Here is a 16,006-nt window from a genome sequence, read left to right on the forward strand (position 1 = left end):
TAGTTCCTTTCATTTTTACTCTTTGTATTTAATCGTGTTTTTTACTTGATTACATAAAGCATTGTACAGACTAAAAGCCTGCACAATGCTTAAGGTAATCCTTAATGAGTGATTAATTATCTAAGCATGTAGAAAGCAGATTAGTTCTAAATAAGGTTTTATGAAGACAGTTGGGTTACTAAAGAATCTATATGGTTGAAAAATCCAGTGTATTAAGATCCCACCCAGATCCTTCTGCATGTTTTCTGTGTGTATGTGGGGGGGGGGGGGGAAGAAAAGTTCTTTTGTATTTTTTTTGTGCATCAGGCTTGCATCTTGGTCTGTTTGATTTCATTTTTTTTAATGCCTTCAGCATTAAAATGTAATAAAGAACTCATGGTAAGGTCTTTCACAGTTGTGCTCACATTAAAGAAAGAGAAGTTCTTCCAAAGAGTTGCGTATTTTTCAAATAATTTACTATTCAGTTGAAAAGGGAGTCATGCACATGCTGGTCATACAAGCACATAGAATATGGGAGAAGGGAGTCAGGATATTTCAATTATTTTATTATTGCAAAAGGTTTTATTTTAAAGTATTTCAAAGTCAGTTTTTAAAAACATATTTTAAAACATAATTTTACCATTATTTGTGTTCTTTTCTCAAAGCAAAATATCGGTTTTTAAAGCTCTGTTGTACCATAGTTGGCATTATTTTACACGCTAAGAGCAAGAGGTCAAAATAAAAATAATAGAAACCTTAAATAACAGTGAAGTGTTGGAATTATTTGTCTTCCAGTTTCCAGTTCTAATAAATGGTTTACTTTGGAAACATTAGCTCATCTTTTCTTTCTTCAGATATTACTGTATATTTGACCATTTTACTTTTTCTTTAAATTGAATTCTGCCATTTTCTTTTTTTTAAAAAAAAGCAGGGGAAAAATAACTGTTTCCAGGCCAATATTTGGGGATTCATAGAAATGTATCCACGGATCTGTGTAACTTACATGGAACTACTTGTGGATTCAAACCCGCTTCCCACTGCTGGAAGCAAATGGTGTTAATTCTCATGCAAACCACTAGGTGAAGCAGCATGCTGTGATAGGACCCTCCATCTTGGAAGGAGGGAACAACTGATGAGTGGTGGAAGCAAAAGCCACTCATACTAGGTGCTATTCAGATTGGATCTCTTTTTATATCAATAGGTCAGTTGTCCTGAATCCAGCAATGCCATCTTGCAAGATGATGTATATATCGTATCTTGGATGGTAAGTCACCTCTGAAGTAAGCTGGACAACGTGGAAATGAGGCCTTCTCCCCACAATAAAGTGCATGTACACTTCCAAACTTCTGATACCTGCCTTCACCGCAGGATGTAATTACTTCTGCGCCATGCTTTTCCCAAGAAACAGCTAACTTGAAATTCTAGTGAAGGGCAGAAACTGGTCTTTGTACCTGCTGAGCTTGAATCGGAAAGGGTTGTCCAACTTCTGTCACACATTTATACGTCGTCCTGAAAACGAAACATTATTTCATATGCATATTATAGAAAATACTATGAAAGCCATTGTTTGAACAAGTAGTTTCAAATCCCTGTAACCACTAAATTGTAATTAAAGCCAATTATGCTGTTGTGTGTATACAATGTATTTTGCCTATTCCTTTCTCTGCTACACAATCACCGTCTGCCAACGGAAAGTGAGCACTGACTCTTCAAGTAACAGAAGACTGTCTATGAATTCCAAGTGCAGTTCCTGTTTAGAGGGAACTCTTTGTTGTGTAGTTATTGCACGTCCGGACCATCTGCAGCTTGTAATACGTAAAGTCTAATGTCGGCAAATCTAAGTGGCCTCACGGCAAAAGCTTTAGATTTGTTCTCACCTCAGTTAAACCTCCTGCTCTCTCTCTACCCCAATCCCATCTATCTATCTATCTATCTATATATTTTTTAAAAAGTACCAAATATTGTTATCCTTGGGATGGTAACGTTTTTGCATAATGTCTGTCACTGAATTCATTTCGGATGGCCTCAGGGTGCAAAGGGAAACAGTTAATTGAAGATACATAACCCTAAAAATATTATTATGAGCAAAGTGCCATTTGAATTGTTTCTAGGTATTTGGCCCTGGGAAACAGTTAATAAATCAAAGTTTCTTCTGGTGCTTTCATTCAGATCATACCTATTCATACTTTTTTCATGATCTTTTTCTTTTTGACACCACACATAACATAACCCAGTTATAAACAAATGTGTTTTAATCAGTAATTTAGTTAATATCATGCTAAACACTACTTCTGATTTCCAATGACAGATAAGTGGAGCAGAACATCCCCGTCCTTCTCTACTTCCCATTGGTTGAATTGAGAAAATCCACTGTTCCACAAGTCTTATTTCAGAATTATAATGCTGCAAATTTTCTGCTGTTTCAGACTTGAGAAAGATGTGCAAGAGTCTGAAAGGAGGAAGCCACATTATTTGAGGGAGAGCCTCACATAAATTGATTATAAAAGACACATACATTGTTCATTACAAAGGATAATTAACATTCATTTCCTGCCCCTCTCTGCATTATCCATCTGCACAAAGACATGGTCCAATCCTGCTTCTCTATGCCAGCCCTATAATCTCAAGTCTGTCACCATGCTTTCCAAATGCTTGGCTAACTTAAAGTCCTGAATCAGTTATAATTTTCCCTAGCTTGGTGAGAGCAAGAGTAAAATAATACTGAGTGACTGATACCTGTTAGTGTCCAGGCCTCTGATGTTAACCTAGTCCTCTTTTAGCTGTTCACTACTTTTCATACTCCCTGAACTAGGTGTCAAATCCACATCCAGTTTGTCATAAAGACTGCTAGCTTTATTTGGCTGGCCTAATTCCCATTATACCATGCGACCAATCGGTCATCAAAACCCATTGCTTCCTCAAATGATTTCCCCAACAAACATCTTTCATTCGTATCTTAAAAGTTTTATTCTACCGGATGTGAACTGGACCTCATTTAGAATTCCAGTCTTGCATCCAGAGCCACATTTGTTTTCTTAATAAGTTCCAGTCTTGGTTTTCCCTTCCGCAACATTGACATCAAACAACATATCATCCATTTCTTCTGATATTTTGCTGCCCCCACCTTTTGAAAATCTACAACCCACCTCCCAACAGTTAACCGCAATAGGTCTGCAGGACTCTTCCCAGTCTCTTTAAATTATTACCTCTCTTCCACATATTCAAAAGACTCCATCCATATCTGGCATTAGGTACTGGCTCCTTGTTTGGGTCATTCATGAAAAATAGTAAGTTAACATGCCATTTTAGTTCATGCAGTATCTGTTGTCCATGATACGTGACAACTGTTAGATGAGCAATGAATCCCTTTACTTTGGCTGCATCTTTTAGTAAGTGACAGAGGTAAATTTTAAACATCAGCTTTTTGCATGTTATAGCTAACCTCATTCAAAAATAAACACATCTGAAAATCCCATTTAAAAATTCTAATCATCATCCATCAAATGTTCACTTGTGCTTGATTAAACTGCAGCTAACATCTTTTGAGATTCAAAGCATAACATGTCACAAAGGTTCACTAAGTTCTTCATATTGAACTGAAAGAGCCTGGGTAAACATTTGATCTATCACCATTCATGGAATCATTCAATCACCAACATGGATAAAATTCTTTGGCCCACTGAATAGGTATCCAGAGGGTGTCAGAAGAATACATAAACTCTACACCAGGGGTTCCGAGCATTTTTTTTATGCCATGGACCAATACCATTAAGCAAGGGGTCTGTAGAAGCTAGGTTGGGAACCCCTGTTCTACACAGATAGCACCAGAGGATAGGATTGAACCGAGTCACTGGAACTAAGAGGTAGCAGTTTTTGTAGCTGCACCACTGCATCATGTCCAACAATCATTGACATTCAACTCTCCTGACTCTTCCAAGCACAGAATCTGCAAAAGGTGTGCATTTATAAATTCCTGAACAGATTTCTTACAAACTTTGGCACATGCAGCACAGTTGGTTGGTGCATCATAACGTGTGAAGTGAGAGGAAGGTTTGATCTCCACCTTTTCCACATTCTATCTTCAAACTCTTGATTTCTGACCTTTTAGCTGTGTTGTTGTGGGGAAGCATTGAGTTGGTGATGTCTAAGGGGAGAGGAAAGTTACCTGGGCCACAACTGAGAGTCTGATAGTTGAATGTTAGATGACAAAACCAATGGAGAAGGCTGGCAGAGGTTGATTACAGGAAGAGAAGAATCTTCAAATGCAGAGTTTATTACACTAATTGTAGCTCAGTTTCAGAAGTATTTAATCTGAAGGAATGAGGAGAAGCCAATTTATCTCATTAAAACATATTACACAAGTTTGTTTTATATACTTTTGTGTTCTCCAGAATCACATTTTATACCATTTTCATGTTAATGCTGAAATAAATTATCTAAAGCAGTTGTTTAATAATAATCTCTACCAAACAGTTTTTGTTAGATTATTGCTTTTATGCCAAGATTAAACTAACTGATAGATCCATTCATTTGAGAGAGATTATTTAGGCACAAGGGCTGTAAAACTGTTCAGAATGCTTCATCAATTTGAAATGCTTGGAATTCACATTGATGAACAAGGCAGAGGAACTAAACCATTAGGGTTAGGAGAGCTTCAGTACATAAATCATAACATTAATTAATGCATTGCTATTTGCTTCTGGAACAGGACCCTGGGAACAACACTCCTCCTCAACTTTCCCCATCCCTTAGCCAAAGCACTTACACTGGTGGCTCTCTTGATATCCCCTCTTCCCATTTAATGATGCAAGGGGACGCAAGAAGGCGAATCAATGACAGCTACTTTGAGGATATGCCTAGGTCAAAACTGGAAAGACAAATGGCTCAGGTAAATTGCATTGAATAACATGCAATAGGCTGTTAACCTTGGGTTCCCTTTGCACTAGTTTGGCTTACTTTCCTCATAATTTTATTTTGTAAGCTTGCTTGCCATACTATACTTCAGCACAACCTGATAATCTATCAGTTCTGTCTCTGTATTAACTTATAGATTATTCATCATCAATAATTAAACCTTCATCATTTGGGTACTCACTGAGATAATCTTTTAGTGAATTATGGAGAATTTCAGCTTCATGCTTTTAGATCTTCTGGCATGTATAATATTGAGAGGTTGTTCCTACTCAGAGTTCTGACAAGTGTGTCTCATCTGTACATCGACTGGCACGTTTTGTTATAATTCTGAAATAAAAATAGAAAATGCAGGCAATGCTTAGCCAGCCAGGCACTGTCTGAGGAGAAAGAAATAGAATGGATGCTTCATGTTGAAACATCGTCAACTTGAAAGATTATTCTTGTTTCATTTTCCATGGATACTGATCACTTCCAGCATTTTCTATTTTCCCAGATTTTCAGCATCTGCGGTGATTTTTGTTATTATTCTCTATATGGCACTTAAAGATAAGTTGATATTATTAGGTGTTTTCTATAGTCTGTTTGGATAGCCAGATGTCCAAAGCACACACAAGCATTCATTTTTTTTAAAATATCCGAGCCAAGGGACTTTAAGCTATCTAGTTTTCTGCCAAATGTAGGGCATACCCCACAAACCTTATGTGAAAAGAATATATTATATAAAGATATTAATAGTATATTAGGACCAGGGAACACCAGTAAACTGTCTGTGGCCACCTAGATTAGCAGGCATTGGTTTGCACACCTGGCTGAAGTTGGCAGAATTCCAATTACAAAATGACTGATTGTTTCCCTTCTAGATTCCTCCTATGAACCAGTTGGAAGACTGTTTGATAATAGTAACGACAAATATTGCAGAACTACTTATTTTGGGTATCAGATTAGGTCTTCCCAACCCTCCACTGCCAGGTAATCAAAACCAAAAGCACTCTGCCAAGCTTTCATCTTGTGCTTTGCCCTCCTGTTATCTTGCAGATACCTGTCCTCAATGCAGATATCATACATGTAAGGATAATTCAAAATGCTTAAATAGAATACGCAGCAGAGGTTTTAGATAACATTTGACTCAGAAGATTTAAATAAACCCTGCTTTGTAAGGTTCCTACTAAAGTCAGTGAGGATTCTTCATGGCGCTGATTTCTTTGACATTTATAATGACATGAAGTTTATTAGAGAGTGTCAGAACTACCATTTCAAAAACCCTGTGAATAAAATATTGGCAGCTGAACAGTCAGGATGTGGATGACGAAGATCTCATTGGAGCATTAGGATCAATGAACTATTTGTTGCTTGTCCAGTTGGGACCACCCTCATCGTTACTAGAGATAGGAGGACACTCCTGCAACTCAGCACAAAAATAAATGGAATGCACACTCTGAAGTAAGGCAGCAAACAAATAACTTCAGGAACAGAAATGTGTATATGGTTTATCAAAAAATATTGTAGTGATCCAGATTCATTGTATCTAATTTAAAATGACAGTTATCATACTTAGTGGCCTAATCAGGCCAGTGCATTATGAACTCTCAACTTAATTCCTGGGATTTCATATCTGTTGTAGTTATGTTTATTTTTCAGTTCGCCACATTACCTCGACTTTGAAATTGATAAATGTCCTGCAAAATTCAGGCCCTTAGTTACACTTTGTTTAACTTCTAACCTTCATGAAGTACCTTTGCCACTTTTCATTTTGCTCAGTAATGTTAAACTTAATTCAACATTGGATACTCTAATAGCATAACTGAGCCCAAACTTATTATGAACTGCTGCCGGAATCATCTGGTTTAGCTTCACTTTGATATTTTCTTCAAGCTTAGTGTGTTTATCTCTAATTTGCATTCGTATATTATGTGGTAAAGAGATACTGGTGTTTTAAATGGAGATCCTTGTGGTACTTTGCTCTAGATTTCCTCTTGATCTGCACATCTTCATGAGCTCAATTGTGTTTTACCCCATCCAAAATCTATTCTATATGGAAGATCTTTTGAGAAGTAAATTTAAAAAAAAATCAAAGTATTTTCACCGGCTGAATTATATTTCTCAAAAACATGAGAATATTTGGCCAGAAATCCAATTATTCATTCACACCGTTGATCGCAGATAATGCCCCACCACACATCTTGCATTATTTTATCTCAGGAGTTCCCAGCCTGGGGACCATGGACACTTTGCATAATGGTGTTGGTCCATGGCATTAAAAAGAGGTTGGGAGTCCCTGATATCTGCTTTTAGTCTGTGACAAAGAACTTGTAGTCAATTGAGGCAAATACTTTACTCCCTTTTGAAACAAAGATACTAAATTTTCTTTTATATAAAATCTTTCAGTTCCCAGTGATACTTTCATAATCATAGTCAATATCCTGCAGAACTTTGGAATACATGACAAGCATCAAACCTTTTTTTTTCCCCTAATCTCTGCTTTTCATGCAAGTAAAAGCCACAGATAGGTTGTTCTTCTTTCTTATACTTTAGTTGTTTCACTTCATGGGTTTTTGAGATGGACTTGTTGAACATATTTAAAAGTTTAATCACTTTCAATTTTCTACAGTTGATTTATTTCTGAGAATATTGTGCTTGATATTTCATCCTATTGAGCCTTACCTTGGTAAAACAGAATTTCCATTCTAATACTCAACAGTGCTGGTTGCTATGATGTTTTAACCACTCACCACTATATAAGATAACATGCAACTTTGTTTTATTTTACGATTGAAACAAATGGTATTTCTGTAAAAGAAAGTAAATTATTTTTTTCTTCCCTAGATCAACTATGGGTCACTGAAATGTTACATTAAATAAGGGATGCAAACAAAGAGAGTAGATTGGGGGGGGGGTATCAGGCTTTGCATGATTCCATGATTATCCATCATTATAAATACAAGCTTTCCGCATGCCTTTTCTTGAATTGGATGTCCTTTAATCATAGCTGGGCTTGAATGGCCTGCACACGAATGGACTTCAGAGGAAGAGAAATGTCACAAATCGTTTTTAGTCACATCAATATGTTTATAAGCATCCTTTGCTGTTGTCACAGGCTCATTTTTTCCCCTGGCCTAATGTTACTTTCCTATTCAGCAGGCAGAATGGAGTGAGCCTTCCATTACTCTTCGGCCTCCAAATGAAGCCACCTCATCGACACCTGTGCAGTACTGGCAGCATCATCCTGAGAAGCTGATTTTTCAGTCCTGTGACTATGAAGCATATGTAAGTGCTCAATGGTTGAGCGATGAAGCAAGTTAGCATGCTGCAGTGTTTTATCTGCATATTCTTCTCTTATTTTGATGGGTTTCATATTAAAATTCAACTGTTAGGTGGTAACCAATGATACTATCCTACAAACACAACAGGTCTGTGCTTAGCGATAACATTTTTTATTCCTCTTTTATTAGCTCATATATTTTAGTGTTCACCTTTAATGCTTGCTTTATACTATTAGTACCAAATTATGCAAATACCAATTAATGCTTTACCACTTTCCTATATCCCTGCAAGACGTCAGTTTTTTCTTTATTCTACTTCAATTCACTCATAAATTTATTCTATGAAAGCTGCTTCAGCATACCAACATTTTTCTCTGACATAAATTTGCCAGATATTTATTGCTCAGTATATTAACTATGATTGCAGAAAGCAATTCAGAGTCATTAAAATTGGAAATATTTATTGCATGTTTTAATAATGTTAAAGCACAGAAGAGAGCAAAAAAATTACTTGTGTTTAGTATTTAGGTTCTATGCTGGTCAAGGAATTGCGAGGAACAGAATCAACACAAGATGCATGTTCTAAGATGCGGGTATGTTGCTTATGTGTAATATTTAATGTGCCAATGCAAAGTTCTGTTTATGGAATTCTGACAATTATGGGGCATTTGCTAAGCAGAAATTTAAATTTGGCGTCTCACCTCAGGGTTCCATTATGCCAGGGGTTCCCAACTGTTTTTATGCAATGGACCCTTAACCATTTACCAAGTAGTCTATGGACCCCAGGTTGGGAACTCCTGCATAACACAATGTCCCATGTTTTCTCACTGAAGTCAGCAATATAGACGACAACGTTATTTCATGACAAACATGACCATTTAAATATTACTTTTGGTTGGGGGTAGGGGAAGAAGTATTTATATCACTTACATTGTGGGTGGCAGGTTGGAGATGCATCCCTACTGAAGGAGGTGTAAGGCACTCCTTCCATCCGCTAGCCTGCAGGTCACCCTGTGGCAAGGTGTAGCACCTGATCAGGGTCACATGAAGCCATGGGGGCAGGTGGTGGATGGTCGTATGAGCAGCTGGTATATATCACAAATCTTGGTTATGCAACCGTTGATGCCAGTGTATTCTGAAGCGTATTGATAAGGCTGGGTTCACTCATCTTGGAAAGACACTGCCCAGAAGAAGGCAAAGGCAAATCACTTCTGTAGAAAAATTTGCCACTAACAATCATGGTCATGGAAAGACGAAGATCGCCTACATCATACAATGCGACACTTAACGAATGAAGCATTATCAATAACCATCCTTCTCTGTATACACGGCAAATCCACTTTGGTGGCATTGGTGCCTGACTGCTCAGACCAGTGGAAAACAAGATAGTTGGTGCCCGATCCAGACGGAAATGAGGCTCAGCTTCCCTGTGCAGTTTATTCCTTTCAGCAAAGATGGCAAGGGGCAGGAACGAATTGGTATATTTACTTCCCTTCTAAAATAAATCATGACAATTCTTAAAACATGATCACCTTATCAGGAAAAACAATATTGATGCAAAAAAACTAATTAGCTGTGCAAAAGGAGCTGGCTGGCGGTTTGAATGTGAAGAATTTCTAACAATTTACAAGAGAGAATTAGTGGGGATCAAATGGTTAACTGTATTAAGGCATGATAAATTGTTAAGCCGTAGGTGATCTACAGATGATTCCTATTATTTTCTGGTACAAAAACTTAAATCCTATTGTATTTTTCATTTGTTCCCTGTGGTCTCTACAAAGAAAGCATTTTCAAGTATAATACAATGTAGGCATCCAACCAAGTACCGATGGAAATAACCATTGTGAAATATTGAGTTTTTGAAGTAGTTTGAGTTTTACTGGTAAAGGGGTTGTGCTAGTTTTTTTCCTAGATGTTCTTTTGGATGTCAGTGCATGTATGGCATTCCCCATTGTAGGCAACTTGGGCTGGAAATTGCTCTCTTGTTACCATTTTTTTGAAAGTAAATAGCATTGTGCGTCACCCTAATGAATTTGGAGAAAGTTGCATGAAGAGTAAAAATTCATTTGCACTGTTCACTCAAAAGAATAGGTGGGTTTCACTCTATTATTCTGTTTGGACAACATTTCAAGGCAGCCTTTCTACTAATGTGCTTTAAGTTTTCAACATGTAGCACAGCACGTGTGATTGTTACAGGCAAAGAGATGTTCTGCACTCTTCCATTTACTGATGAGTGTTGCTGCGGTTGAATAGATCCTACAAGAATGGAACAAAGGCATGAACGTACCATTGATGGCACCGGGGAATGAATAGGTTGTGAAGAACAGTGCTTGTAGCAGCCATGCTGCTTATCCATGAGACCCATGGAAAGCCATAGTCCTGCAGGCAGAAGTTGCCACGATAATCTTTGCAAGATAGAAGTACTGTTGCTGAATGCTTGCATTTTGGGTAAATGTCTTTGTCACTTTCCCTGCTGCCTTAAAGGTAGAGTTTGGGTAATTTCATGTAGTAGATAGCAGAAGACTATGAAATGTTGCAAAAATCTTGAAGGATTCTGAGGCCGCCATGCTGAGAGTGGCCATAACCTAACCTCGTTAGGCGAAATGGTCACAGTAGTAGATTTCGGTGAGAACTGTTTGAGTGTTTGCCCCCCCCCCCCCCCCCCCCAGATCTGTGAGCAAATGAGAGCCATGCTTTCTCAAGAGATGTCAGGTTGAAAATCTTACCATAGACAGAGTTTGCACATTTCATCGCAGTTGATGTTGGTTAGGCGAATTGTACACCAGACAAAACAACTAGAGGAAAAAGAAAAAAATCTGTTTTAAAGAATAAGGAGACAAATTTCTCAATCGGTATTGAGACATCCAGAAGTGTGTGCAAGGTTGCTCTGTACATAGCGTGCACTATTTTTTGACAGTACAGTATTGTTTTTAATTTGGAGGTGCAATTTTCTTAGTGTCTGGATTTTTCTTCCTTGAAAACTTCCTTGAAAAATTGCTAATTGCTCCCTCATTTTGTTGATTGACTAGCTAGCACTAACATTTCTGAAACAAATCTGTTACCAACAAGTATTAAAATGAAAATCAATTTGTTTAAAGAATCATAAAGATTGTTTCTCAAATATGACTATATGATTCTCAGATATGAGATTTTGATTCTCAGGTATGCAGTCTGTGATGAGGTACAGTAATGCTCATTCAAATTAAGTATGTTTCATGTCCTTAAAGTCATAATCTTTGGAAAAATTAGTTATTATTTTTTGTCCCCCAGGCTTCGGAACAAATGAAGAAGATTCCTACAATCGTACTTTCAATCTCATACAAAGGGGTAAAATTTATTGATGCTACAAATAAGGTATGTGGGGTTTTAAAAAAAAAAGGATCTAGCCACTGTGTCAGTTATGGTCAATATGGTGAGCTGACTAGATACTGCAAACGCAGAGATCTGGGATAAAGAAAACCTTCAAATGGCTAAATAGGACTGAGGCTTGTTAATCAGCAAATATCAAGTCAACGTCAGTCTGTACCATGTTTGTTTCAAATATATATATTTATGACTTCAGAACAAATTACATGCTGTGTTGGTAGATGAGGGAAATATTGTAACAAAAAAGTATTTTTTAACAAGCAAGTGTACAACAATGAGAAAATTTAAGGAGATTGTAAAATGCAACATGCGAGAGCGTAAATCATGAAACCATGAAACAATCAGCTGCCCCAGTCTTCTTTCCAGACACTGGCTACAATCTGCTACTTTATCAACATTGCCTATTGCAGTTAATCTTCCATGGACAGGTTCTTTAAAGATATGCTGGAAAAGAGATAAATTAAGCCTCTCTAAAGATTGTCAATCTAACCTTCCCTTCTATATCGTTCACCCTTCACCATTCACAATTTTGAACTCGTTATATTTGAAGTTTGGAACAATATTTTTTGTACAACAAAACTCTTAGTTATGTGCCTATTTGTATAGCATTGTATTGGCCAAGTATTTCCACACCAGTTACTTCTGCTTTTATAATAAGGGCAACATTGTCATTGGACTAAGCTTAAGTTTGAATTTTGTAATTCCACTAGTTTACTTTGAATTATGATCTCTCTACATAATTTACAACCGATCAATGTAGTCTTAATATCTACAGGTGATCCCTAGTACTTTCTGGATGCAAAACTGTATGCATTCCTTAAATCCTATTGTATGCTTCATTTGTTGCCTGAGGTCTGTGCACAGAATGCACTTTCAACTACAATACAATGTAGGCGTCCAATTAACTACCAATGGAAATAACTATTGTGAAGTTTTTTGATTTGCAGGAAATTAATAGTAGTAATGAGCTGCTTTTAAATGTCTGCATTAAAATGGTTCAAGGAACTTTTACATCAGAGAATTTTCAAAAGGCTCATGATCAGTCAGCCCCGGGCCTACCTATCACTCCTGGCCCACAGCACTTCGCTGGATGGCATGGCACCAAGACCTGACATTTGATGAGAATCACAGAGCCACAAATGATAAGTGAGTGCAGTGGACAGGTCAGGCAGGATCCCCCAAGTGTGTGAAGTAAAATAGTTAATTAAATACTATGTTGCACCATACCAAGACTTCATTGGCTAAAAGAGGCAAAGTAAATTTGTCTAACTGTCTTATGTACAAAATAAAATGTAGTATAATGATTCCAAAGTTTTATTTATATAAAATAACTCTGCAGTTCATGCCACACGGAAGATATTTTTCGTCACTTTATTTCCATGTTAGAATCAGGTTTAGTTTCATCAGTATATATCTTGAAATTTGCTGTTTTTGCGGCAGCAGTACATTGCAATACATAATAGAAAAAAACAATTACAGTAAGTGTACATGTGTGTGTATATTATATATTAAAATAAGTAGTGCAAAAATTTTAAAAAAGTAGTAAAGTAGCATTTGTGGATTCAATGTCAATCCAGAAATCGGATGGCAGAGGGGAAGCAGCTGCTTCTAAATTGCTGAGTGTGTCCTTCAGGCTCCTGTACCTCCTCCCAGATGGTGGCAATGAGAACAGGGCCTGTCCTCAGTGTTGGGATCCTTAATGAAGGATGCCACCTTTTTGAGGCATCTCTCCTTGAAGATGTCCTGGATACTACAGAGAGTATTGTTCACAATGGAGCGGACTAAGTTTACAACTCTCTGCAGCTTATTTTGATCCTGTGCAATAGATTTGAGACTTCATAATAATAAAAAGTTATCAGCAATTAATCAATTTAACAACAAGATGTGTAACATTCTATGTCCATTGAATGTAAATTGAGTGAACTACTGATCCCAGGCTAGAAGATCACATTCCACTAAAATTAATGGCACTACATTTCCTCACTGTGCAAATTCCAAATTGGTATTGTTTCATCTATAGCCCAGACACTGAAATGTTGTTTGAAAAGGAAGTAATTTAAATTTAAGAAGTGTGAGAAAACAAAGTGTTCACTCAGAACCAAAAGATACCAGAGAGAATTGACCTGTGGTAATTGAATTTCAGTTGATAGGTTATCATCTTTTAAAATAAGTTCTCTCTCTGTAATTGCAGTTTGCTGGAGGTCTCAGTTGTAATGTGCCTTTGCATTTCAGCTTGAAATATTTGGTCTCGGGTTGAGGTATTTGGTTTCATGGAGATTGGTTTTCACTGGTAGTTAGCTGCTGGACCTACGGAGGATCAAGAACAGCTGCTGTGACCATAGCAGTGGTATGTTTTGGACTTGCATGTCCATTCACTGCAGCATAGAAGAAGCTGGAGACCAGGAACACACTGGTGTTTGGTGTGCACACTGCCCCTGAATTTGACTCTTTATTAAGACCAGGGATGTTCTGTAGATGACTGGGCTGAGGAGCCGGATACACTTTTTGTATCTGGGCTCTTGGCATTATGGTTGAGATCATTGGCATGCCAAGTGCAGCCTCATCATCTTGGGTTGTTGATTTTCATTTAAAAGATTTTAGATTAATCTTTTTCCTTAATTATTGGGAGCTTTATGCCTTTAAACTTTAAGTTCTTATTTTTTCCTGATCTCTGCTCGCCTCTGCCATCAGATTTCTGAACAAACCGTGAATGCTACCCCACTATTCCTGTTTTGCACTATTTATCTATTTACTGAATCTTGTCTGGATTTTTTTAAATGTCATGCACTGTACTGCTGACACAAAAGAGCAAATTTTACATCATATGTCAGTAATAATTAACCAGATTCTGACCATTCACACCCTCACAGTCAGGCCACAGAGGCCGTGTTGTCAGAATATTCATTGTGCAGCCTCAGAAGTTTAGTATAGCTACAGGGGTAGCCTGGGAGGCGGTTCTCCATATGCTCCAGCATTTCTGTAGAGCCGCTGATTCAATTTTCCTGACCCACATTCATTGCTGGTTAAATCCTGACTCCATCTGAAGCCTTTCCTCCAGTTTATCAAATAGTGGTTTATTTTTTATTATGTTTAGTATTGATCAGTACTAACAGGGAAAAGACTTTGAAGAGCAGCTTATAATACACTACTTGCAGGAATAATTCAGAGGGGCAAAAACAAATATAAATGTTGTGCTGAGTATCTCCATCATTATATGAGTAGTGTTGTGATAGACAACTAATCCTGCATGATTATTTAATGCTTGCTGTTGTCCACTTAAAAAACTGCTGCATTGAAAATGGAGGGATAATTATTGCCAGCTCACTGAAAACAACGTAATCAGAAAATGTTAAGATATGCATACATTTTCAAAAACTTAAACTGTAATATCTAATAGCATAGAGAAAGACAGTACTCTAATTTTAAACAGGCAGTGACTCTTAACGAAGGTTTGATTTGCATGTGAATTAAACCATTACAGCTTTGCTCATCTCAAAAAAATCATAAAATCTGTCTTGTGTGTTCTGATTTATGAGCTATTGTGTACTAAGTTCATATATTTTTGTGTTCAGAGTTGTGGATAACATAAACTCTCTTTTTTAACTTGGCAGAATATCATCACAGAGCATGAAATTAGGAATATTTCTTGTGCTGCTCAGGACCCTGAAGATCTTTCCACCTTTGCCTACATCACTAAAGACTTAAAGTCGACTCACCACTATTGTCATGTATTCAGTGCTTTTGATGTGGTCAGTCTCTCGCTATTTTTCATCTTTTTGTTTTGAATTTCAATAGAGTTTCTGGTGTGATTTTTCTTTCCCTGTATGTGAATCATGTTTCATTAGCGAGGGATCTATTTCAGGGGTTGGTCTGCACTCACTTTTGATGCAACCAATGTGCTCTGTTTATTGGTTCAATTAATTCCTGCATAAATTGGATTCATGGAGACTTTGACAAAGATTGTGATTGTTCCAGTTGTATAAGCATTAACGATGTACAGTACCACTGCATATATTCTTAGCCCTCGCATGTAAAGTGTACTACCTTAATATTGACCCACAACCAAAACAAGGTCTGATATCTGTGTTCCGACTGCACTCCGTGGCCACTATATTAGGTAGATCCATATATCTGCTTGTTAATGCAAATATCTAACCAGCCAATCATGTGGCAGCAACTCAAATATATAAAAGCATGCAGACATGGTCAAGGGGTTCTGTTGTTCAGGCCAAGCATCGGAATGAAAAAGAAATGTATTTCACATCATATGTCTGCTTCCTGTCAGTTTGAATTAGTTTGGCCATTCTTCTCTGACCTCTCTCATTAACAAGGCATTCTTGCCCACAGATTTGCTGTTCAATAATATTTTATTTTTGTTTTTCTAAGTGACTTTGACCATGGAATGATAGTTGGTGCCAGACAAGGTGGTTTGAATATCTCAGAAACTGTTGATTTCCTGTGATTTTCACAGAAAAGTCTCTAGATTT

The 16,006-nt window shown here is 37.2% G+C and overlaps 1 protein-coding gene across 15 annotated transcripts in view; it reads left to right on the plus strand.

The window, feature by feature from the left end:
* anks1b (ankyrin repeat and sterile alpha motif domain containing 1B) overlaps window positions 1-16,006 on the plus strand; it is an 860,133-nt gene that overhangs the window by 829,505 nt on the left and 14,622 nt on the right. For 11 of the 15 annotated variants that reach the window (XM_072241217.1, XM_072241224.1, XM_072241220.1 and 8 more), the window contains 6 exons: window positions 1,181-1,243; window positions 4,688-4,867; window positions 8,029-8,157; window positions 8,675-8,746; window positions 11,424-11,507; window positions 15,131-15,268. In XM_072241217.1, the coding sequence (XP_072097318.1) occupies window positions 1,181-1,243; window positions 4,688-4,867; window positions 8,029-8,157; window positions 8,675-8,746; window positions 11,424-11,507; window positions 15,131-15,268 (666 nt within the window). The remainder of the gene's footprint in view (window positions 1-1,180; window positions 1,244-4,687; window positions 4,868-8,028; window positions 8,158-8,674; window positions 8,747-11,423; window positions 11,508-15,130; window positions 15,269-16,006) is intronic. The other 4 variants (XM_072241218.1, XM_072241222.1, XM_072241225.1 and 1 more) reach the window with 4 other exon arrangements.

The sequence above is a fragment of the Mobula birostris genome, chromosome 23 (assembly GCF_030028105.1).
Source record: "Mobula birostris isolate sMobBir1 chromosome 23, sMobBir1.hap1, whole genome shotgun sequence".
Lineage (NCBI taxonomy): Eukaryota > Metazoa > Chordata > Chondrichthyes > Myliobatiformes > Myliobatidae > Mobula > Mobula birostris.